Source organism: Tachypleus tridentatus, chromosome 2, assembly GCF_004210375.1.
Source record: "Tachypleus tridentatus isolate NWPU-2018 chromosome 2, ASM421037v1, whole genome shotgun sequence".
Taxonomy (NCBI): domain Eukaryota; kingdom Metazoa; phylum Arthropoda; class Merostomata; order Xiphosura; family Limulidae; genus Tachypleus; species Tachypleus tridentatus.
Genome location: NC_134826.1, coordinates 77,285,539 through 77,310,330, shown reverse-complemented (window position 1 = coordinate 77,310,330; position 24,792 = coordinate 77,285,539). Strand labels below are relative to the sequence as shown.

The window sequence follows — 24,792 nt, the reverse complement described above, 5'->3', positions numbered from 1 at the left end:
AAATTTATTACAAATCTTTAACAAGACAGAATTAACCTTATAATACACAACGTAGAGATTATTATACAAAAAGACTGTAAAGAATCTTAGAAATTAATAAGAATAAAAAATTAAGGGATATAAACATCAAATGTGCAAAATTATGAAAAGCCATTAAAAATAATCATTTGGAAATCTTAGAAGTTAAAAAGACTTGTAGCATATTGCATACATCAAAGACTACTGCTAGGATGTACAATCATTTGATAAAGCATGACTGGAACTGGTAAAATGAAATGTAACATATTAAGACTAAACTTTTTCTAATATAGTTAGTTCAATGTCTGTAATTGTTGAAAAATATAGTCCATGAAACTGAGTAATACTAGTTATAAAATTATGAATAGCATGCTCTTCACAGTTCACCAGAACACTATAAAACACTGACAACGCCTCACACACACACACACACACCGACTTGAAGAAAAAAGGCAGAAATTTTTCGAACCGCCATTCTCTACACATGCGTCTCCACAACAGACAGTTGCTGTCCATTCTACAAAGTTTCATCAGTATGAATAACCTTTTGCATAAGAAAAATGAGCTGAATATCTTGTGTATTTTTCTTTTTCTTACACAGGTCAACATGCTATGGGTAATATTGGGAGGTGGCTTGTTGATATGACTATATTAGTGTCTCAGCTAGGTGAGTATAACATGGAATAGGGAAAATATAAATCTGATTTTCTAATAATAAATAGTTTTTAAAGTGTTAGACCATTAACAGGCTAGCTTTAAAAAGTTGAAAATTAGTTTATCCAGAATAATCTCACTCAAGCAAAAAATTAGCAGTGGCATGTTTTATGAAACTGTGTTAATGATTTGTAGAAGTAAAGTTGACTCTAGCATTTCTTTCTAATTATGCAAACAATTAATATAAAATCTGATTTCTAAGCACTAGATCTTTATTTTTAAGATAAGTTCATTTTGAAAATTAAGATGGTTTCCTATGTCTTTAAAATAAATAAAATCAGTTTTTACACAAATCCATTTAGTATGGTTAAAACAAATTCAGGTCTAGAAAGAGATTGAAAATAGTTATAACAGCAAAATTTTTTCATAAAATGCAATTTGTAACCACCAGAAATATTAATATTTTTATTGTCAATTAAGTAGGTTTTATAAGGTGGGTGTAATTTAGGACCTAAAATGGCCCACTTTATCACAAAATAAAGTTACATGAAAATGTGGTTGCAGTGACTAAGGGTAGTAGTGTTGAACATGTTATCTGTTATAAAAGTAGTAAAAAAATAGAAAAAGTGTTAGTATGATATTTTGTGGAATACAGAATTAATATTTTCAAGGAATGTTGTGCATTTGGTTATGTTAGGCTACAGTAAGTCTCACTTTTATGCCATACAATGGACTTAAGGTTAAACAAATATGTTTCTAATGTAAGTTGTACATATTTCAGGAAAGAAAATACCTTGATGGTACAGTATGCTGAGATCTGATATATGTGTGTGACTGTTAATAGCATGCAGTTTGAATAATATATAAATTAAGAATAAATTGTGTATTTTTACCTATGGGTCAAGTCTTCAGGGACACCCTGTACAAATGTTAAGTGTAAATGGCCAAGTATCCTGTATGAGAAACCAATCATTCTAAAATGGGGAGTAAGGTCATATTGATTGTTAAGATTGTAAATGGTAAGACTGAGATTAAGTCATGCCCAAATCATAAGTTCCTTACAACTAATTATGGATCATTCACACTTTGGACATTTTTTTTCCAATTGACACACAGGAGAAATACAAAAAATTTGTTCCAAAAATTGGTGCCATTTTTATTTCACTCAAATGGGTTTAAGATAAATGTCAATCAAGATAACTTAGTCCTATAGTGTAGTCTTTGGCTTCATTTGTCTTCTGTTGCATAGTTTCTGAAGGCTGCCTTCCTCTTTTAACACTTGGTAGTTACCAACTGAAAGAATCAGTGTCAAATATGCAGGAATTGATGTTATCTCTTGTTCCTTTAAACACGTGCTAATAATCATCTGCTGATTAAACTTCATTTCCATTATAAGGAACAAAATATATGCATCTTATGGATCTTTTATGACACAGTATTATTTGGTGATCCAGTAGCAAAATTTATGAAATGCTGTGCACCTGTAGACTTTAACATATGGCATAGCTCCTAAGTGTTTGCTGTCACCAGATTTATTTTGTATTCTCCCAGCAACTCATGAGCCATAATTTTTTGATGTAGCTTATTATGACTGAAATTCTGCTGAATCTTTAACTTATTTCTAATGGACAGCATGTGGTGGTATTTTATACACCTCATAAATTGCCTTAATAAAATAATATAAATGCCTTCATTTATCATTATATGAGCTGATATACATGATCATAAAGTAACATTGTTTACATGTCTTCATGATGCTAAGGTGACAGTGTAGTCTGGTTTCATAACTGACTGTTATTGGACCATACCTGTTTTAAAGAATGTACTCAATAAATGTTTCATGATTTCCATGCTGTAACACAAAATATAATAGACATTACAGGTTTCATAAAAGATTACGCATTTCTACGTATCAGTAACCAGGTAAAACCCATCTTGTGAGAGAGCATTCAAGAGAGCATTATTTCACATCATTTTCCTTTTGAATAGCCATTTTGTTTAACAGACTAAACACTAGCCAATTCTTAATTTAGGTGTACTTCATGTCACTTATGTTCTGTGGGAAGCACATCTAGGAAATGGCCAGTATATTGGATGAAATGTGCCTTGTTACTATAATGTCCATCATCACATGGATGCATTCCATTCTGGATGCTGAAGAATCGCATTTTACACAGTTGCTGTGGTTGATCAGACATTAAATTTAAGTTAACTGGTATGACAGGAGACTAAGTTCATAAAATATCAAGAAAGTTGGAGAAGCAGGAAATTAGGACATCAAAAAGGGTTTATGAGAAAAATTTGGCTAAAAATGTAAAAATTATCAACAATGGTTTCTTTAAATGCATTGAAGGTAAACAGTTGAAGGATGATAAAGAAAGGCTAGTATCTAATGATTATGAGATAGCTGGGTTATTTTCTTTTTCTCACATTTTTATTAACAAAGATTTTACTACATTTTGAACACTTGATAAATGGAAATGAGATGAAACAAGATAACTACATTAATTCTTAGCTGGTTAAGAAACAATTAAAATGTTTAATACATGTGGGTTATCATAATTTGAAATATAAGCATAATTTGAATGGAAATAACCTTAACAATGTTATGAAAGAAAAGGATCTTGGTGTAATAGTCGATAAATATCTAAAGCCATCCAAGAAGTGTGCTGTAGCTAGTGGTAGGGCAAAGAGGATTTTAGGTTGTATCTACAGAAATGTTGAATACAAGTCTAAAGAGGTTATAATTTTATTCTACAGATCACTGGTTAAGCCACATTTAGAATATTGTGTTCAGTCTTGGACTTCTTTCCTTCGGAAAGACATCGTATTATTGGAAAGGGTTCAGAGTAGGATTACGAGAATGGTACCTGGGATGGAGGAATTGTCATATGAAGAGAGGTTGAAATCTCTCAAATCATTTTATTTTGAAAAAGGAAGAGCTAGAGGGGATCTGATTGGGGTGTTTAAGATTGTAAAGGGAACTGATAGTGTTGATACATCATTTTTTTTTCATTTTGAACCATGAGAATGATAGGAATAGGGGATACAAGTATAAATTTGGGTAGGGTAGGAGTCATCTTCAGCTCAGACAATTTCATTTTTCTAATAGGGTGATTGGCCTTTCAAATGGGTTATATTCAGATGTTGTAGAGGCAGTAAATTTAAATGATTTTATGAAAAGGCTTGATGAGTACAGGAATAATAAGGGCAGGCTTTAAGTTGTTGTTTATTTTAACTTAATTTAGTTTAAAGTGTATAACAGTTGAGATGAACCATTAGGTGCCATGTTTTCTCAAAACATTGTGTTATTTTATATGTTAAGTTTCCAACCATATGAACCATTAACAATTCTGTGCAGTTTAATCTTCCTCTGCCATACTGTTTGAGAGAGATAATACACTGAAATATGAAGTTTTCCTTATAATTTTCCAGCATATATAACCCTTTTTTTCTTCAACTATTTTACAGGTAATTCACATAGAATATAGTTTAAGAATTATGAAGTGGTATGATATATTTTAAGTGGCCTTATCATCTCTATCATAACACTGCATAATGTGGCTATAAAGAAAATCCCATATATAAAATTATCATACCTAAGGTGACTTGGAGAAAGAAATTTTGCCAGTAGCACAGTGAAAATTAAATTGTTTTTTATGAAAGCTTGAACATTGTATATAGTGTTTTTTAAGCTGGAACCGAACATGTACAAAGAGCTTTTCATCATTCATACTCAGCTTATCATAGATGTTCTTCAGTGAAACTAATGCAAACATCATCTCTCATGGTCAAGTCCAATGCTTCTTCAATAGTGCACATCTTGATATGCATTTTATTGTTTTATTGTTGAAAGAAGAAAAATAAACGAAATACAGTTTTTTCAGAGAAGAAAGGTATACAGCATAATATACAGATTTAGAAAATCCTGTACTGTACAATAATCATATTTTATATATGTTCAAATCTGCACCAATTTCTGCTAATGGCCATTTTAGATTTCTAATAACACCCACATTTTAAAAGTATTCTCTGGCTAAACTTGATATATTAAGGAATTTTAGTTTAAACATAGTTATGTAATATGTATGTCTGCACATTTATTTGGGAACTGAATCAAAAAATCTCAGCTGTAGGTTTTGGGTGTTAATGTGCAAATGCTGAGTATGTGACAAGGAAGTATTGTATCAGAGACAAATGTATATAAGTGTAGTAAAATATAAAGTATTTCCTTAGCATTTTTCAAAAAGATGGATGTAAAAATTATTAATCAGTAATCATTTTATACATATTAAAAGTAAAACAATACCAATTAATAAATTAGAAAATATATGATCTATACAAAATTGCAGTTTCATAGCACAACAAACATCAATTATGAATAACACTAAAAATATAAATTACAAAATATATTACTGAAAAGTAAGAAATCAAGAATAAACACACACTAAGTAAATATAAGAAGCAGAATGAGTGAGAGGGACAGAAAAATATTTGCTTTCATTAAACTTTTCATTGTACAGTTCAGCCATTACTTGCTTCTTTATTGTGCCTTTTATTTACCCTAGGGTTTTGCTGTGCCTACTTGATATTCATATCAGAAAATTTATCAAGTTACATTAGTCGAGTAAGCAAGTAAGTTTTTCTTTTTTGTATAACAAGGTTTCAAAATAATGCTTAATAAGTGGAATTATAATTGAAACTTTATTTAATTTACTGTTAAGATAAGATGTTTTAATATATACACTATATTATCAGTTTTTATAGTTTTGTTTCAGATCAGTTTTCTTGTGAAACCTATATATAGTGCAATGATTTATAAAACATTTATTTGTAATTAAAATTTTCCAAGGGAAGGAATTTGTAGATCTTAAAAAGTAGTAATTGTTCAATGCATCAAAATTAGTTCTACTGTAAAATATAAAATCATTTTCTAAAATTAATAACTTTTAGCAAATGGAAGTTAAGACTGAGAGACAGTGGGTTTCCACTGTAGTGTGGGTCATACTTCTTGTGTCACCTCCAAAAATCTAATGTACATTTTATATCACACATTATATCATGTACCTTGGAGATCCTTTTAACTTGTGCAACATTTCACTGAATAGAGAGGATTCTGATTGATAGCTTACAAACCTACCATACAGTTCCAAATAATAGTACAGTGTGTAAAATGGAGGGGTTTTCCTCCATACTTTGTGTCTCACGTGATCTTTTGAGTGGTTGGCAATTGAAAGACAAGGGAGTGAAAAATGTCCACATTCTTTTAAATTGAATCTTCACTGATAACAAAATAACATGTAATATTAATTCTATCAACCATCTAAGCAAATTGGCTAGTTATGGACTGATAACCTACCAATTTCCTTCACATTCAGTGGAAATACTTCTACTTTGAGTTTTGAACAGGGCAAAGCCTATATACTGTTTTACAATATGGCTTTAGAAAGGTCACATAGTGCAGTAATTAGGCAGTTTAGGCAGCATTTGCTAGACTTGCAATGACTAATATGAGGGATACTTGCTTGTGTATTCATGAGTTGGCCAAGATTTCTCTCAAGTTAACAATACCAGCAGATTTCCCTGCCTTGTCAACCAAAACTTAATAATTGTGCAGTCTCAAATAAGTATCATACAGGGTGGAAGAGCACCTTAAAATAATCACGTGTATGATAGTTCAGAACTCAAATAGTATGTGGATTTAACATTAATATTGTATCTGCACGTAAAGCTTTATGAACTGTGAGGATAAACACTCAATGACACTGTGAATGATTATTTTGTTTTCCTTCATTGTTGTTTTTCTTTATCTTTTTTGTAATTTAGTTTCATATTTTCCAAACTTCTTTACTCTTAGTTTGTTAGACTTTATACTTAGTTTTAATTTTTTTAAATTTTGTATGATTCTGTTTGTTAAAGAAATTTATTTTACTTCATTTCTCAGCAGTGTTTGCTGTACTTCATATTCTTCATTACATCTTAACTAAATAAATGACAAGTATTGACTAGAAGTGATAATCATAAGTTCTTGGTGAAATGAATTAAATTTAAATACTGAATAATAGATCTTGTGTGAAAATATTGCCATTTACATTACTGAGGTCGGTATCTTTTTTATGTATTTAGCATGACATGAACTGTTGAAACAATTGTAATATGCTGTTTCAGTTTATTATGTGAATTAACATAGTTATCACAGTAAAGAAACAAAATATGAACTATCACACTAATACCTCAGAATTATACTACACATCTAGCAATGAAATCAGGTAACCATATATTCTTAAGACAGCTGGTATGGGTATTAAAACTTTAATTAAAATAAGGTACAGAACAATATTTCAACCCTTTTAGATCAAAATGTTGTCATTTACTTTATTTTACTTAAAGTTTTAATACCCATGCCAGCCATCTTGAGAATACATTTTTACTTTAAATGGGTTTCTTTCTCATCATCATGTTTGTGTGCTACCCCTAATATTGATGTTGACAGACTTGACATTTGGAATGGTACAAGGATTGCTGGTAAAAGATCTTTACTACAATTGGAATGACTTGTAATATTAATTTATGTTTCATGCATTACATAATGTGCTAAAAGTGTTGTTAAAGTAACTGTATATTGTATCATTAGTTATTTATTGAACACTGCTTTTCAGTAAAAGAAACATTTTTTTTACCAACATACTGCTCTCATTGTTTTAGTGGCTCACAACTTAGTTTATTTTTATAAGTAAAAGGAAATGATACATTTGAAACAGATTGTTTCAACCTTTTGAATGTTGTTTCTTATGTTTAATGTGTAACTAAATAGTACAAACTTCTTTGTTTTTGTTATAAACAAGCTAGTTAATAATAATGGTCACAAAGTCAATAATATGTCTGTTTTAGCTATTTTATTTTCAGGTACATAAGTTGCTAAAAGTCTCAGCTATACACTTGTTTATTAATTAAAAAGCTGGGAGAGGGAGATAACACTGAAGTAGATACAAGTTAACTACATTACTAATTAGAGAAATTAGTTTTATAATGGCCACTAGAAAGCAGTAAAACTCCCAAGATTTAATTTCTTACCAGGAAACCACAAAATAAAGAAGGAAAAGCATTTCACACGTATACGTACATCACGTTCTGCATGTGTAGTAAGGTTCTTTGTTGAAATGTTTATAAGGAAGTATCTGCTTCTTGATAGAACCTATTTTTCAAATTTGTTATTAAAACTGGGGGAAAAAAATTAGCAATTCATCTTATCTCATCCTATATTAACATCTCTGCTCTAACAATTTTTTCCAATGGGATCACTAGTGCAGTAATTTCTGTGGGATAAGTTTGCCCATCAGGCTTTTATGTTTAAATTGTTAAAAGAAATATTAATTCACAGATGATTATTACTAACTGTTTTGTGACCTTGACAACAAAACCAGCTTTTCGACTCCTGGATATACAAGCAATGTTTCAGAAATGTTGCCTCTTACCTTACACAATTGATGATACCGTTGTGAGCATGCACCAAACCTTTGAACAAAATTCTCCATGTAATAACGTGTACTGCAACAGTATGCTACAATCAGCATCAGATTATAACCATCCACCTGAATACATTGTATATACTAAAGGTTCCTCCATTCCTTGACACTGTTAATGATTTAAACACATTCTTTCATCAAAGTTACAAAATTTTTGCTCTTATTATTTTGAACTTTTGAGATGACAACTCATCTCCATATACAGATCAGCTGTCCTCTTCAGTCTATCTGCCAAACAATTTGCATACCACTAGCTTTGAGACATTTTCCACTTAATATCATGTGATTGTACATGAATTGTGTCAGTGCAGTCATCATGTGACAAAAGCCCTCCTTCAATAGGAGGGTGACATATCTCTATGAACACTAATTCCCCCAGTGTATTTTCATTTTTCTCCTTGACATTGTTTTGAACAAGTTTATGTAACCCATTGACTGCTTATTCACCATATAAGTCAAAGTCTGCCTTTGGCAATTGAATGCAAGTGTATTATGTACAGTGTAGGGCTCGCAAAAAATTCCATGCACATTTAAGGTAGCTGTAGTCAAGGGGTTATATTTCTGATCTATTTCAGTTTATTAAGATTCACATAATTAACAAAATTTGTTTCAAAGGCATTAATTATTTTATCATTGATTTTCAAATAATGGTAATTTATACTTAGTTGTTTGTGCGGAATGTGTTTTCATTTAGGCTTTATTTCTGCTGTGGCTTTTGGAGACTCATTAAATGTCAGTATCTTTGCAGCTATTGTTCAATATGTTGTGGATTACTACATATTTAATGGGTCTCCTACTTCTGTCTCTTTGGTCAAATTTCTATCTCTCATCTTTTTCCACTACACATCTTTTTCTCTCCCCAGACAGATTTTTTTGTCATTAGGCTTAAACCACTTGAAAGGTACATTTTACTTCTCTCTATCATTCTTCCTTCTGTATGTTGCATGTTGGATAATTTGTGCCTGTCTTGACAACTGTACCCTGAAGAGCCTTATCACAAATTCCTCCTTTAGAGGTTTCTACTAATGTTCCCTCTAAACTATGCAACTGCACAACAACCAATTAAGAGTTGTGCACTTCATTATTCTAGCCATGCACATCTTCATTAATGGTTAGGAGTCTCAACACATTGATGACTATAATGAACCTGGTAGTTGAAGGCCTATAGCTCAAATAATCAACTGATAGTGTACATCTGCACATTGCTTTGATACTGGTGCACATTAAACAAATTCATTCCACACATAGAATTAAAAAATAGAGGAAACATTAGTCCTTTATCTGTCTTTATCTTGCTACTCTTCTTTTAACATAAACCCTTTTTTCTTCTGCCCTTACAGGATTGGTTTGTCATCTCTGTTGACATGTTAGTGTCAGGATATGGATGCTCACATAAAATTTCCCTTTTTTTGCATTTTATTCATCTCCTTTTTTTTGTTCTTGCACATCAGCTTCTTCAAGTGAGTTTGCAAACTTTCTCCACATTTTCATCTTCTTTACACCACCTGGCTGTTTTATCTCCTGATAGTTTTTGACTTCTACAGGTTGGTGTTTTTTGATCACCACACTGACTTAGAGAAGAATATGTACTATTTCTTTTTCAGTGCCACTTTTTCATTATGTAGAATCTCACCAGGTAGCTGTTGTCTTCCAGGATATACTTATTCAAAATTAAGCAGGTATAACAGAAGTATTCATATTATCTGTCGTAACTCAACATGCTCTCACTGTGAGATGGATGTTCAGCAAGACCACGTGAGGTATTCTTAAGGCTTATATTTCTTTATCTGTATTCACTTTATTGTCTGATTCAGAGCATATCTATTTCATGGAATATCATAAAAAAAACTAGTACCAAGGAAGTATTCTGCCCACTTCTCCCTCACATAGCTAATAATTCATATTTCAGTAGTATGCAAATTTTAAGTTCTTAATTTTATAGGGCAATATTAAAAATTCTTCAATTTCCCTTACTAATAATTGTGATATTTTCTCTCTAGGCATCCCCTTTTCTCTAATTTATTTACCACCCATTCAAAAAGTATAAAATCTTTTGTAAATTACTCATTATAATGTTATCATCATTCAGACACGAGCATAATTTTATAGCCTTCAATCTTATTTAGTTAAAGAGCCATCAAGTAGAAATTGGACCCCTCTTTTCATGCTCACCTGTCACATCCTCTTTTAGAATTTGGCAATAGGTCTCTCTGATTGTCAATATTATACTATTTATAACTTGTAGAAAGCTAAGGTTTTAATCTGTGAGTGATGAATCATATCATGTAATGTTTTTGTACAGAGAATTCTCAATTTCTCTTTCAGTTCAAGCTTTATTTCAACTTAATTTCTGACAGTTTTTATCAAATTGTTAGAAAGCCAGAAAATTGTGATAATTATGGGATGTGTATATTTTGTTTATTATTATTCTGTGTTCTTTGATGCATTATTTGATTAAATAAACAAAAATGTTAGTGCAGTACTAAAATTTGTATAAAAATGTAGAGTTAATTAAAGTGTAAAAAATGTAAAATATTCATGTTAGTTAAGGTTAGATTATGTAAAATAAATAGTAATTCTTACAAAATACAAATCTTTAGCAAAAATTCTTCATTACAAAGTCTAATTTTTTTTGTCTACAAAAGATTTTAGTGTTTTCTTAAAGTGTGCCAAATTTTGTGACCATACACTTACTGTATATGAAAAGTTATAATGTGGAAACATTATTGAGCACAGAATGACTATTGAAATAATTTACCAGTATTTGGGTTTCAGTACTTGCAATTTTGCTTATTACAAAATCACCAAAGCCCAAGTAGCAGACATATTTAAAACAACCTCCATTATTTTAGTTCCTCATTTCATACAACTTCTTGTATCCTAGTTTCTAATACCTTCCAAGGATCATACTTTCAAAGGACTTGTCTAATTTTCTTACATTGTCATGTGGTAAGCAATGTTACCACCATTGTTCATTGTGTTGTTTGGCTCATCTCATACTAAAGACTTCTTGCTTCTATACCTTCTGCACAGGCTACTTTATTTTTGGTGAACTCTTTCCACAACCCACCTTTTTTTTCTGGTTCTTCTATCTCTGACTAGGATAAGATAACACTCACATTTTTTCTTTGCTACTCATGTATGTGACATTTGTGCTTTCATACTCTCTTCTGCTAGTCAATGTATAAACTTCTTGCATGCACTTCAACTTATACACGTTTTTTTCACTATTCCTCATTCACCACTTTGTTTTGTTACTGTAGGTACTTTCAGTTGCTGCTTTGTATTAATGCTGGATTACCCAATCCTCCTTCAACTTCAGGTTCCTTTCTCTATAGCGTGTGGTTTGACTTCCTTAACAATGCTGCTCTCCCTTGAATCCTTTTTCCCATCTGAGGACTGTTTCTTCTTCTCACACTTTAATTCTTGTTACCTTCAACCTTCTCTTCTTTTACTTTAGCTATCTCACCTTCTGAGGTTGTACATTACTAACATAACAGTCTTATTGGAGCAAGGTTACACTAACCTGTTGCTCTTACAGTCTTGTTTTCTTCTTGTTCAACTATTCCCAGTTTAATTATTTGACTTGTTTGCTTTATTCAAATACCTTGTTTTGTGAAATTATACTTTATGCATACCTTATTGTTGACTCACCCATTTTTTGTCATTTTATTGATGTAAACTACATTTTAAGTTTTAACAAATTATGTGCATCAATAATATGGTATTTGAATGGAGATACACAGCCTGAAATGGTTGGGAACAACTTTCAGACATAATTTTAAAATGTGATCTAACAAATCTAATCTAAATAATATTTCTTTACATGATTCTTTTTTAAATAACTTGTGTAGTTTGTTCCTTCTGTAAGCTTGAATCTTTATTACATTTGCTACTATTGCTTCATGTATTCTTTACTTTGTTCTTAGAATTAGATGATATGAATTTCATCAATTTCATAATTATAAAAGATTAAACTGCTAACACAAGTTTATCTTGTATAAGCTAACACTGTAGAAAACACTAAACTTTTCTTTATTGTTTGTCTAATGTGCCAGCCAAAAATTATTTTCAGTTTTGGTTTGAACATAAAACATATTATAAAATTATTTCAATATATTCAGGCTGATCAATAGAAGAATGTTATAACATTGTTGGATGATTAAAGTTTGACCTAGTTGCTAAGAGCAAAATTGATCCAATTTAATTAATGATTGGCTAAATTGATTATTAAAGTTATTATTCTTTAAATTTTTCAAATGCAAGAAAATGTTGTTCTTTATCTGTAACTTATTCAACACCAATCCAACTATTTTTACATCAGCAAAATTGTTATGTTTTTCTCAAAATATTTAATCATTATTTGATATATAATTTTATTTTTAACATTCCATAGATAGAATAAAACTTTTATGATGAAAAAGGGAATGTAAATTGTTGTAGTGGTATTTTGAACTATAAATGTTTTACAGAAGTGATTAAATATAGCACATGTGGAGGGAAAATAAGTAAAAAATAATCAGGTTCCTAACTTTTATATATTGAGTTCAATAAATAACTTAAACTGATGTTTTCTAGCTGTTGCAGCCTCACTGATTGTGGTTCGACCTAAACTCAAATGAAGTTCTTACCAAAATCACTGTCTGAGGTCTGAAAACTACACAAGTTCTCAACAAACAACAGGATATCTTGTTATGACTATAAACTGTACAAGGGTATTAGAAAAGTCATCAAATGTAATAATGTTTATATTACAGTATGTTGGTGCTAAGACATGTTGTGCTGGATTATAACATGTGGCATTGAACTTGAACGTTTATTAATGTTTTGGCATTTTCCAGACCTCAGTGGCTCATTATTCTGCTTCCTCCACTTTTCCTTCTCACATTACTTCGACATCTTCACAAGCTAGCATTATTTAGGTGAGTATTTTCCATTTTATGTGGATAATAAAGAGTTTAGTGCAAAATAAGTAGGGTTAAATAAGTAAAATTTGAAGATTGTAGCCTGAGCTGTTTATTCATATTGTAATGAAATAATATTTATGTTTTGTAACATACCATTAAGTTAAGCCAGTATATAAATTAGTATTAATATGACAAGTTTGTATGTGGTATGTGATGATTACTGGCCACCAGGAGTATAAATTAATTTAAAAATTGCATACAAGTGAAAAATTCAGTCTTTTAAATATATGTATGGATGAGTAAGTGAATAGCAAGTGATGAAGAGGAAAACTTTACTTATTAGATAACACTTTATGAATAAAATAGTTTTGATAGTCAGAGCATATAAGCATATTATCAGCTTTTACTGAGATTTTTTTTAATGTATCACCCAAAAGATTTGTAATGTGATAACTGTTGACAGAGTTAGTTGTAGTAAAAGAAAATGTGTCTGTATTAAAAAATTCTTTCTAGTTGTGTTATGTAAACTTGAATTGTAATTACTAGCAGAAATGTCAACCTACAGACAGCTGTTTGTGATAGTAATTACTAGTTGCAGCTTTCATACCTTATTTAGAAAAATAAATATAGAGTCGACATTTTCTAAAAAAGAAATTTTGGGGAGAAATTCTTCAGATTGTGCTCATTAGTCATACACACCTCACTGTATTAAAATTAATCAATGTTTTGGGGAGAAGTACTGCATAGAGAAATTGTTCAGATTGTACTCATTAGTCGTACACAACTCACTGTATCAAAATTAATCAATGTTTTGGGGAGATATTGTTCAGATTGTGCTCATTAGTCATACACACCTCACAGTATTAAAATTAATGTTTTGGGGAAAAGTACTGCATGGAGAAATTGTTCAGATTGTACTCATTAGTCGTACACAACTCACTGTATATAAATTAATCAATGTTTTGGGGAGATATTGTTCAGATTGTGCTCATTAGTCATACACACCTCACAGTATTAAAATTAATCAATGTTTTGGGGAGAAGTACTGCATGGAGAAATTATTCAGATTGTGCTCATTAGTCATACACAACTCACAGTATTAATATTAATCAATGTATAGAACTCAAAATTTTTATAAATTTTACTGATTTTTCAAATTGTTTGAATTTTAGATACTCAAAGCATGAAATTTTTTATGAATTTTTGTTTATGGTGCCATCAGTAGATGATGCAGGGGTTTTGGTTTCATACATAGAAGCTTAAATACACACTACATCCATTATAGCAACAAGAAAGACTTTTATTGAAAAGTTAGTTGCATTCCCACATTACTGTTAGTGAACAAACATGAAAATTATTTGCACTATGTAAGTTTCTACAAAGTTTAATAGTTTGAATTTAATTAGATTCCATGCAAACATTTTTATTACAAAGCTGGATTTATTAAAATAAAATTACTACTTCTTAATAGAAATTTAAAATGCTCTGAAACAGCTTAGGTTTGTGAGAAAAAACTGTTTGTTTTCCAAAGCTTTTGTGATATAATGGTAGGACTTGTAGTATTTATTGGAAGGGTACTTGCAAGATATCTTTATAATCAGAGATACTAAAAAAAATTCACATATGATTTTGGTTTTGATCTTGAATTTTCATGAAATATTGATATATGTACACACTTACACACAATGTTGGTTTGTGTATATAACTATATACGTAACCTGAAAATGTAAATTGTTACCTCTGTTATGCCTGCCTTTAAGTTTGTTCTTAAGTATCACTTTAACCTGTTCATTGCCATAGATGAGATAACTCGTCCAAGCCGATCAGTAACACAGTGCCACTGATGAAATAATTTGTTCTCAATAATACCTAAGTTCAATGCTAGAAGTCAGCACCATACATACATTTGACTTACTTTAAAAATTACTTAATTTTGCTGAGAAAAAACCCGGCATGGGAGCTGCTGTAGCAGCTGAAATACTTGGCAGTCAACAGGTTAACAATTACATGTGAAACAACAGTTTTATTTGTAAAAATATTATACTCTAAACAAACCCTTCTGAAAATATATAATACCATTAACTCGTTCATAAATGTGAAAGTGAAAATAATAATAGAATGAAAAAGTTTGAAATAGAAGGAAATATACAAGAAAACAAAACTTTTGAAGGAGGATGTAACACTTGTGCATTTATCATCTTTCAAGAATTAAAAAAAACACAGGTAAAAATAATATTTTATTACTCAAAAACTGCATGAAACAAAACTCAAATCAAAAAAACAAGCAAAACTGTATCTAATGACATGAAACTAATTTAGTACATAAAATGAAATCCACTTTAAAAAGTATGTATACAAAAACCTTTTACAAGAATTTAATATAAAATCAAAAGTAAAATAATATTATCACATAACAAGATAAAACAAATCTCTTTCTAACATACCATAATGATGATTAAAAGTGGAAATCACATACAACAAAAACATCACAACAATGTATTACTGTATTAACCCTTTTACATCAAGTTTGCCAAAGTACTTACATTATAACCTTTTATTGAGTTACCTTTCAAATTTAGTTAAACTATTTTATTATCACTATGTATAAATAAAGTTGACATCAGAACATTGTTAATAAACCAATTTTAATATTATATATTTTTTAGGTTCTTACTTTTTGTAAGAAGATGTTTGAAAAAGTCCACAGTCTCTTGTATGGGAATTATTACAATATCTTTCTATGTCTTTCCTCTTTAATTTTGTTTACCATTTCTCTGAGAAGTGTGGATTTTAATATAATTTACTTACCATATTATAGTTATTACTCAAGCAAAGCAAATTTTTATATCCTTTAATTTTATTTGTTCATGGAGCTATAATCTACCCTGTCTTTCACAACTTGACAATAGTTCTTTCTGACCATTTACACTATAGCTTTTATAACCAATAAAAAGTCAGAGTTTTAAATCTGTTAAATGGCATATTATATGACATTGTTTTATGTACAGGGCATTTTCTATTTTATCATTCAGTTTCAAATTTGTTCTTACAGGAAGCACATTGACAAACATAGCTAAATTTTTAAAGCCTGTTCTATGTTTAAACGGCCAGAAAAATTGATACTTATTGAACTTCTTTTTCTTTTAATGTTAGTATTTTATGTCAGATTCCAAGCAGACAGACCTATCTCTCATATGTAAGAAGCTTTTCCTTGTTCATTTTTTCTCATGAACTTCTGAATATCTTGAAACCATGTAAAGCATGTGTCAACCTTTTCACATTTGTCCACTCTCCCATCTTTAAAAAGCTGGGTATATAAATTCTGTTTTTCTACCATTATCTAGATTGAAAATAAGTGCAATCTGAATCAATTTACCTTGTTGGACTAATTTACTAAACTTTCAACAGCCTGTTATGAGGAATCACATTAGTAGTAGGCTTTCTTTACTTTTGGTTTTTCTAACCTTTTAACTCTATTTTAGTTAGCTAATTAAATTTCCTTGCTGATCAGAAGAATTTATTGTCACAGATTGTAAAATACCAATGTAATGTACTAATTTATTTGAAAAAAAAACAGGTTTCTGCTCCTGCTGTGAGTAGCCTCATACAATTTTAACTTTGTGCTTAATTTTAAGATCCTTTCTTTGTGTTTGGTTATGCTTTGATATGAATGTTTGAAATGAATTTTCAAGGGTATTAAATGAATTATTTGAAAGCTGTTTCATCAAGCACAAAGTATTTTTCCCTTCCACTTGACTCTTCTGTTTGGTAGGTGAAAAACACCGTAAGACAACAAACTCTGCACACCATCCATTTTCTTCACTGGGGAACATGAGTCTATCTACCTCAGTTGCTCATCATTCTGAGTCATGTAATCATGTGTTTGTTTTATTATAAATTGAATATGATCATTTAAGCAAATGCAATCAGTTGCATTTAGTTATATTTCTGAAAGACGTCATTCATTTCATATCCATTGTTGATGTTTAAAAAATTGTCTAGTGGCAGTTTTGCTGCTGACCTCATAGGAAAATAATACCAGTAAAGTCTCTTTGTAACACACAGCTTGATGGCTAGAAGACTCACTAACCTTTTTTTCTTACACCAAATGACATGGAATAATCTCAAGTATTTAACTAGATTTAAGTAATGATGAGATCTATTATAAGATTTTACAACCAGATTATAATTTTATTTCTATCAACCCTGTTGCCATGGGCATCCTTTATTGCATATGTTATGAAGTTGTAGTGACTTCTATTGAAATTTTAATTAAACTACTTTTTATTTAAGTTATACCAATTAGTATAGCATAACTTAGTCACTAATAATTCATATTTTAATATTACATTAGTTTAATTTTATAAGGCAGTGTTAAACAAAATCCTGAATTCCCCCTAGTGTCAGAAATATGAAATAGTTTCTCCAGGCAGCCTCTCTTCCCTGTTTTAGTCATCACCTCTCGTATAATTATGAAATTTAATGTTAATCACTCACTATAAAATTGTCATTGCTCAGACAAACCATAATCTTGTTTACTTATAGAGCCACAAAGTAGAAAATAAAAACCCTCTTGCCACACCAACTTTTTGCATCTTTTCTTTCAGGACTTGTTTAACAGTTCTTTCTTACTCTTAATACAATATTATGTGTAACCAATAGAAAGACAAGGGTTTTTTCTATCAATTTGAGATATTGTATAATATTGTTTCCTGAACAGAGAATTGTTATTTCCTCTTTTAGTACGAACATTGTTCTTGCAGGAAAGATAAGGAATAGCAGGGAGGATCTTGTAATGGTTCTTGTTGCACAGTTAGAAAGCCAGAAAAATTCTGATAATTATGGGAAATTACCTACTTTTTACCTGTCATTCTTCTATTTTCATTAGTGTGTTATTTAATTAGATAAAAATTTAGTGCATTATTATTAGTATAAAAGAACAAAAGAAGAGAAGGGTTTAGTGTCATCAACAGTCAACAGCAAAAAAAAAAAAAAAAGTTGGATATGTACTTTACATTTTCAATTCCTATTTTTATGTTTATTAATTTATTATTATGAAAGTAAATAAAATGTAAAAATATGGATCTCTTTAGTTAAGATTAGATAAAATAAATAATAAGATAAAAGATGTTTCACAATGTACACATCTTGGAGTAGCTTATGAGTAACATGATAGTGTAATGTGAGCTACAAGTTCCCCAGGTGATATGGAATGAAAAGTAGTTAGGCATTGTTCAAAGGGCAATGAGATAATCAGTTTAAATTAAATAAATGTATACTTTGACAAGCTTAAAGCTACGTAAGATAAACATATTGTTTCATGTTAAACTTGAAATCATTGTAGAAAGAAAGAGGGTAATTTAGATTTCTCTTCTTAATTTGGTGATTACAAGGTTGGTCAAATTAGGGTACAGGAAGAGATAAAGTGTAAAGTTTTACAAAAAATAAACACTTGAAATGTATTAAGGATGTTTTAGACATTAATAGTTGGTGAAATTGACTGAGCCTATGTTTAAAGAGTTAAAAAGATTTTGAAGCATAGATGGCAGTATTTTAGTACTCACATTGAGTATAGCAGTTACCTTTAAGGGTACTAGTCTTCAAACTTCTCTTATCATAGGCTTTAAGAAATTTTATGCTTATCTATTTGTAGTTAGTTACACTCAATACTACAAGTGTCACTTATTTGGACATATTGCTTCACTTGTTTAAAGAATCATTCTCCAATAGAACATAGTGTTGTCTTTTAGACTTCTTCAGGTAAAAGAGAAAATGTGACCACTTAGATGTTGCTTATTTTCTTTTCATGATTCCAGTGATGTTAAATGCATCACTCTATGACTACAGGTTGGGATTAAATGAAAAGTACATATATATATATATAAAACATTGTAGTCTAACAGCCATAGCCTTAATGTTGGATATAGGTAGTACAACCCCTTGATTTTAATCTATATTCGTCACTGGCTTATACTGACAATTACTCGTATTCTATTCCACCTTTGATATAAGAATTCAGTTTCCAGTGAAGAGCATACATGTACTGGATATAGTGAGGTTTTGGGACTCTTGTACTGTTTTCCTCTTGGTAAACTCCTGTTTTATGTAGATACTTTCTATCTGGATTATGCCTGCACTGAACCCTCCACTTTCTCAGTGTGGAATTATAGCTGTAGTGTCAGTGGATGGTAAATATGTTTTGAAAGTTAACATTTTCCTAAAATCAAAATGTATTTTTAATAATACTTACCTCCATTGACACTTTCCTGCCCTACCTTCCCACTAAAAGCTGGTTTATGTTTCAAAAAAACTATTATATTATTGAAATATGGGCTTATATACAGTACCTAAATAAGAGGATGCATTGAAGTTGATGGAGAAATTTGCAAATTAGAATTTGCTTGAGACATTCGAGTAATGTAAAAAAGATGCTTAGGTGGGCAAAGAGTGGAAACCCTGGAGATGGGTGAATAGTTAGTGTCATTGGAGGTAAGTATTATTGGAAATACGTATTTCTCATGAATAACATTGTGTTCATCTTAAATCTCTGAACAATGCTTGGCTTGATAGAGATCATTACCTAGTCAATGATGATGGAAACATAAGACTTTTCCACAATTTTTATACCATAAGGTTGGTGTTTTTGTGTATCTCTCTTCATAAAGACATTCTATAAGGATCTTTAGCAAGCTCCTCAAACTAAGTAAATTACATTTTTCTGTGGTTGAACTTGATGCCATCCATCACCAAAGGAATACAACTTCTGGTTTTAATTCAGTTGCTAATGTTCTGTTACTTCAACCTGATTAGTCACTCTTACAATTCTCCTGAACCTATTTAATGACAGTTGGATTACTGGCTGTTTACCTTCTTTATGGAATAATACTACAATCATCATCATTCCAAAGTCTAGTGACTTTTTTGTCTAACATTCCAGTGCCCAATCTCCTTGTTATCTTGTGCAGCCAATACCCTCAAATTTGTAGTAATTTAACATCATCTTAACCGATGCCTAGAATATTCTTTTCATATCACTCTTAGCCATACTGGCTTTTGTACAGGGTAAAGTACCTCAAGCTGCTTGGTTATCCTCCAAGAATACATTACGAGCCAACAAATATTTTTTTGTTGATATTTGGAAGGTTATTCAGTTTGTCTTGGTTGATGGATTGTTCTACAAGCTTTATTGTCTTAATAGTAAAATGTGCACTTTGAACTTGTTATATAAATTTTAATGTAAAAGAACTTTATTCTCAAAACTGGAGATTCTCAGCCTGACATCTTTTAGCAGTTTAATAGTGATCCTTAATATTTTCTTTTAGCCATATTCTTTTTAATGGTAACTGATCTTGATAATACCTGGACACATATTGACTCCCCTGGCATTTATTGGGATGTTGCTATCTGTCTGCAAGGGTGACATGTTGAAGTTGTGTACTTTTTTCTTCAGAATAGATTCACCTAGTTGAAAGCTTAGACAGTAATTGAGGTTTTGCTTTTCTTATCCATTTTTGTGTTTGTATTCTGGCTATTTAAACTTTACATTTTTAGGGTTTTAATGAATTTCAAATTAATTTTTAACTCAGAAATTCATTCTTACCCATGTTTCCACAACTGAAAGATAGTCATGTTTCCCCATCATGACTACAACAACAAAATCTGAAGTATAGTAAAAAGTCACTTGGAAAGTGGGGATTGTAAAATTTTTGGTAACATGAGACACGTTAAGTGTTGTTTCAAGGATGTTTAAAATTTTAGTCTTGTGATTGTCAATAGCATGAGAAAAATTGAGAAAGAGAAGCTTTTCACATTTCAGAGGTAAGTACATAATTGAAATGAAATTAAACTTTAAAAATATGAAGTTTTACTAGAACTTAAAATATTGTATTAATGTAATTTTATATACTTATATATGTTTATCAATGTTAATAGTGTGATGGTTCTACTGTAGAGAACATTTCCAAATGCCTAGGTTGACAAAGTATTTAAAGCTTTTCCTTTGTTGAGATAGATCACCTTCAACATTTGTTACACTTCACTGAATCATCCTTTTCACATGTACTATAAAATAGGGGACAGTCAATTGGAAAACACAAGATTTTACTTAAATTAATGCATTGTATTGGATGACTGAAGGTGACTATAATATGATAGGATGCACCCAAATTGTGTATGTAAAACTAACTTTGTCAAGTGGTTAAAAATAAAAATAGTAAAGCTCAAGCTTACTGTAAAATTATTACAAGAGTGGTGAATATAATCAAACATTTTGCAAGATATGAAAATAAAACATTGTGATCAAATACAGGATTTAGATGGACTTTATGCAGTATGCAACTCATTAGTATAAATTGATGACATTAGCAATGCACTTTTATGGCTACATCCAGTTACCCAAGCATTGTATCATTTCCTTTAGCTAATATAGTAAATTATACTAGTACTATCCTTGTTTCTTGCTTTTAGCAGAATTGTAAAATTTTTAACAAATATTCTTCAGGGTTTTACTCAACATTACATGCAATTTACCTATGAAACAGTGAAGTTGGATTTTTTGCAATTAATTTTAACATTAACCTGATTTGTGCCCTGGGTTTCTTATTTAAAACATTAACTTATTAATTATTCACTCAAGAACTTTTTTTTAAAAATAAAACTGCTGTAATAGTTCATTATAAGTTTTTTTGTTGCTGTTTTTTGTTTAATACATTAATAGGACTTCTGAAGTTTTTATAATCTAAGAGTATTAGGAGCTCCTGAGATTCAACATGAATAGTGTGTTGATGAATAATACTAAAATAACTAAAATGAAATGGAGCTTGCAATAACACAGGATTAAAGTTTTTTTTTATATAAATACCAAATTAGAACATTTTGTTTTAATTATGAATAATGATGATTGTTTAATAGAATTTTCTGTGTTTACTAAACCTAAGAGCTTTTGAATGATGTAACTTGTTTGTTTTTCTTGATAGTTCTATAACTACAACTTAACATTTTTTTTCAGAATTATCAACACAAGGTTGATTAATAATGAGAAAATAATAAGATTTGATGCTGATATTACAGTCATAACTTCATTGTTAATGTTCTTCTCCACAGTTTCTTTGCTCAAGTATCCAACTTGTTTGCCTTCTCAGTTGTGTTCTGGTTTGATTTTGAGCACATACACTCTGTAAAAAAACGGTAGGTTGATGTTGAAAGTGATGTGTGTTATTTTGGTTTTTGTATTTTGTTAACTTACATAACTAACTTAAAATTTAAACAAAGACTAATAGAAAAAAATTTGAAATTATACTTAGGTCTCAACCTTTAACTTTTGAAGACTAAAGACTACCCACTAGCAAGTCCAAGACAGCTACTAGCCATAATGATATATTTTTGTAAAATTAACTAAAACAGTCATAATAACTTATTTATATATTATATTTGTGTGTAAAATATTCTGTCATGTTTTATTTTCAAATACCTTTTAGTATAGAAACTTTAATTATTTGCAACAGTTTTTTTTAATATTTCATGTTATTTTCTTTGTGTTTTTTATTGCATCATCTTATTTATGGCTTACATATAGATGTATATTTACTCAGAAAATACTTTTTATACTCATTTGAAAAAAAAAAAAAATTGTTCTACCCTGTAATCTGCCTTTATATTTTATATGCATGATACATGCATTTATTAAATTAAAATATAAATTTTTATTTTGTTTCAAAATTGGCATTTCCCACACAGCTAAAGGGGCTTTTACATTATTCATCTGAGTTGCTTCTGAAACTCTTGTCAAACCATCAACATGGGAAAGAGTGAGATAAAGAGATGTCAGTATTTAATTTACTTCATCACTAATACTATCTCTCCAGGAGCAGAACAGCATTCTTAAAAGACATACATCAATTTAAAAGATTAGTACACTTGTACATTTAAGTGTGAAATTTTGTTAGAAGTTCTCTAACACTTGTAAGCAGTTATCTAATGAAATGCACTGATTTAAGAACAAAGTGAAAATATATATATATATATTTGTGTGTGTTAAATAAAACAGTTATAATAAGTCAACATTTCACTAAACAAAAATAATTATAAGGTGAACTGTCCAGGAAAATAAAGTTATAATACTTTAATAAATTTATGAATTTCAGCAAGAGAAAAAACCATTTTTATTGCCATTAAATTGCATTGTTCTTTACTTTCACGTAAAAATTTGTATTAATAATTATAGTTTCTGTAAAGTAGTAGAAGTTGAATTTTCATTAATGTGATTTAAATTGCTATATAAAAATAATAAAACCTATCTAACTTCAGCTCTGCTATAGCTACTGTGCTGATTTGGATCAACTGCATCATCCTAGTGTTCGAGAGAATGCTGTACAAAGTGCAAACAAAAGTTTTAAACTAACCTTTCCAGTAAAACAATTAAAGTTGAAATTTTATCTATACCAGAATAAAATCCAATTTTACCATATATCAGATTCAAATGTCAATAAATGAAGACAGTCTTGCCAGTTGAAACTTAATAAGTGTGATCATTAGTTTTATAATAAGTATATTAGTTTTATAATAAATATATTGTCAATGCAGATGGAGCAACATATGTTAATACTTTGTACTTTCTGGAAATAAATTAAACAGCATTATAAAATGGGTATTTACTTACATCAGTAAAAAAGTTAATGGCTTGTGGTACCTAATGCAAATTTTATTTTTCCTGTTTCATAACCCATGTTTCATTTGATATTAGACTCTGTTTTTGATCTATAAAACACAATGCAATAAAAGAGACACGTGTAAAGAACAGCTTTTAAAATAACCAATACTGTGTATGCTAATAGAGAGAGAAATTAAATGTTGTGACCATCAGTTTATAGACCATAACATAAATAAAACTGTGCACCATAAGATAAATGTATATGTCCATGCTTGTATATAAAATCTTGTAACAGGAGCCTAACTAATTTCAGTTTTTTTCTTAGAATCATCATAAAGCATTAAGTAGAATAAGTATTCCAAAACATACTTGAGATCTGCTGATGATTTATTTATTCTTCAACATTGGCTATGGCTATCTGAAAATTGGTCTTACATTCTCCAGTCTTTTAAACCCCAGTTAAATGCCCTTGGCAATATATAATTTGAAAATTTCTCCAGTCACATCAGTGTGCCCTCTAACCAGGTCCACACTTATAAGCACTTCACTTAGATAATGTAATAATGTTTTGTCCAAAAAGCATTGGTGACAGTTTGAAGTTTTATGCATCATCCTATTATGGATTGCAATTCATTTGCACTACCTTATGGATTTAGGTATAATTATAATTTACAAAAAAACAACAAATTATATTTGATATTTGTACTTCCTTATTATTCTTGTCAGCAAAGTGTCTAATTCAACCTCCTCAACTCCTCCTTTGTTTCTATCATTTCTCTGTTGTTGGGGGGAAGATCACTTTCAGTTGGGGCCATCCATGTTTTTATCCATTGAGAGGTGAAGACATTCATTTGGCCTGTGGTGTTTTCTCCTAGGACTTTTAAAGTTGCCTTTTTTTCTTGATCCTGCAAGGAATTAGGATTCTGTTTTCTAACACCTGTATTTAAGTTGTCTTCTCATAACTCTAATATTGATCCACCTCTTACTTCTTTTCTTTGATTAATAACTTGAATTTGTAAGATTTTGGTTTTTTTCTGTC

General features: G+C 30.1%; 1 protein-coding gene across 6 annotated transcripts in view; it reads left to right on the top strand.

Moving 5' to 3' along the window:
• The window catches only part of LOC143244286 (uncharacterized), a 130,178-nt gene that overhangs the window by 44,697 nt on the left and 60,689 nt on the right, over window positions 1–24,792 (top strand). For 2 of the 6 annotated variants that reach the window (XM_076488660.1, XM_076488659.1), the window contains exons 5-9: window positions 620–685; window positions 5,241–5,307; window positions 9,803–9,958; window positions 13,040–13,120; window positions 22,208–22,291. In XM_076488660.1, the coding sequence (XP_076344775.1) occupies window positions 620–685; window positions 5,241–5,307; window positions 9,803–9,958; window positions 13,040–13,120; window positions 22,208–22,291 (454 nt within the window). The remainder of the gene's footprint in view (window positions 1–619; window positions 686–5,240; window positions 5,308–9,802; window positions 9,959–13,039; window positions 13,121–22,207; window positions 22,292–24,792) is intronic. The other 4 variants (XM_076488663.1, XM_076488662.1, XM_076488661.1 and 1 more) reach the window with 3 other exon arrangements.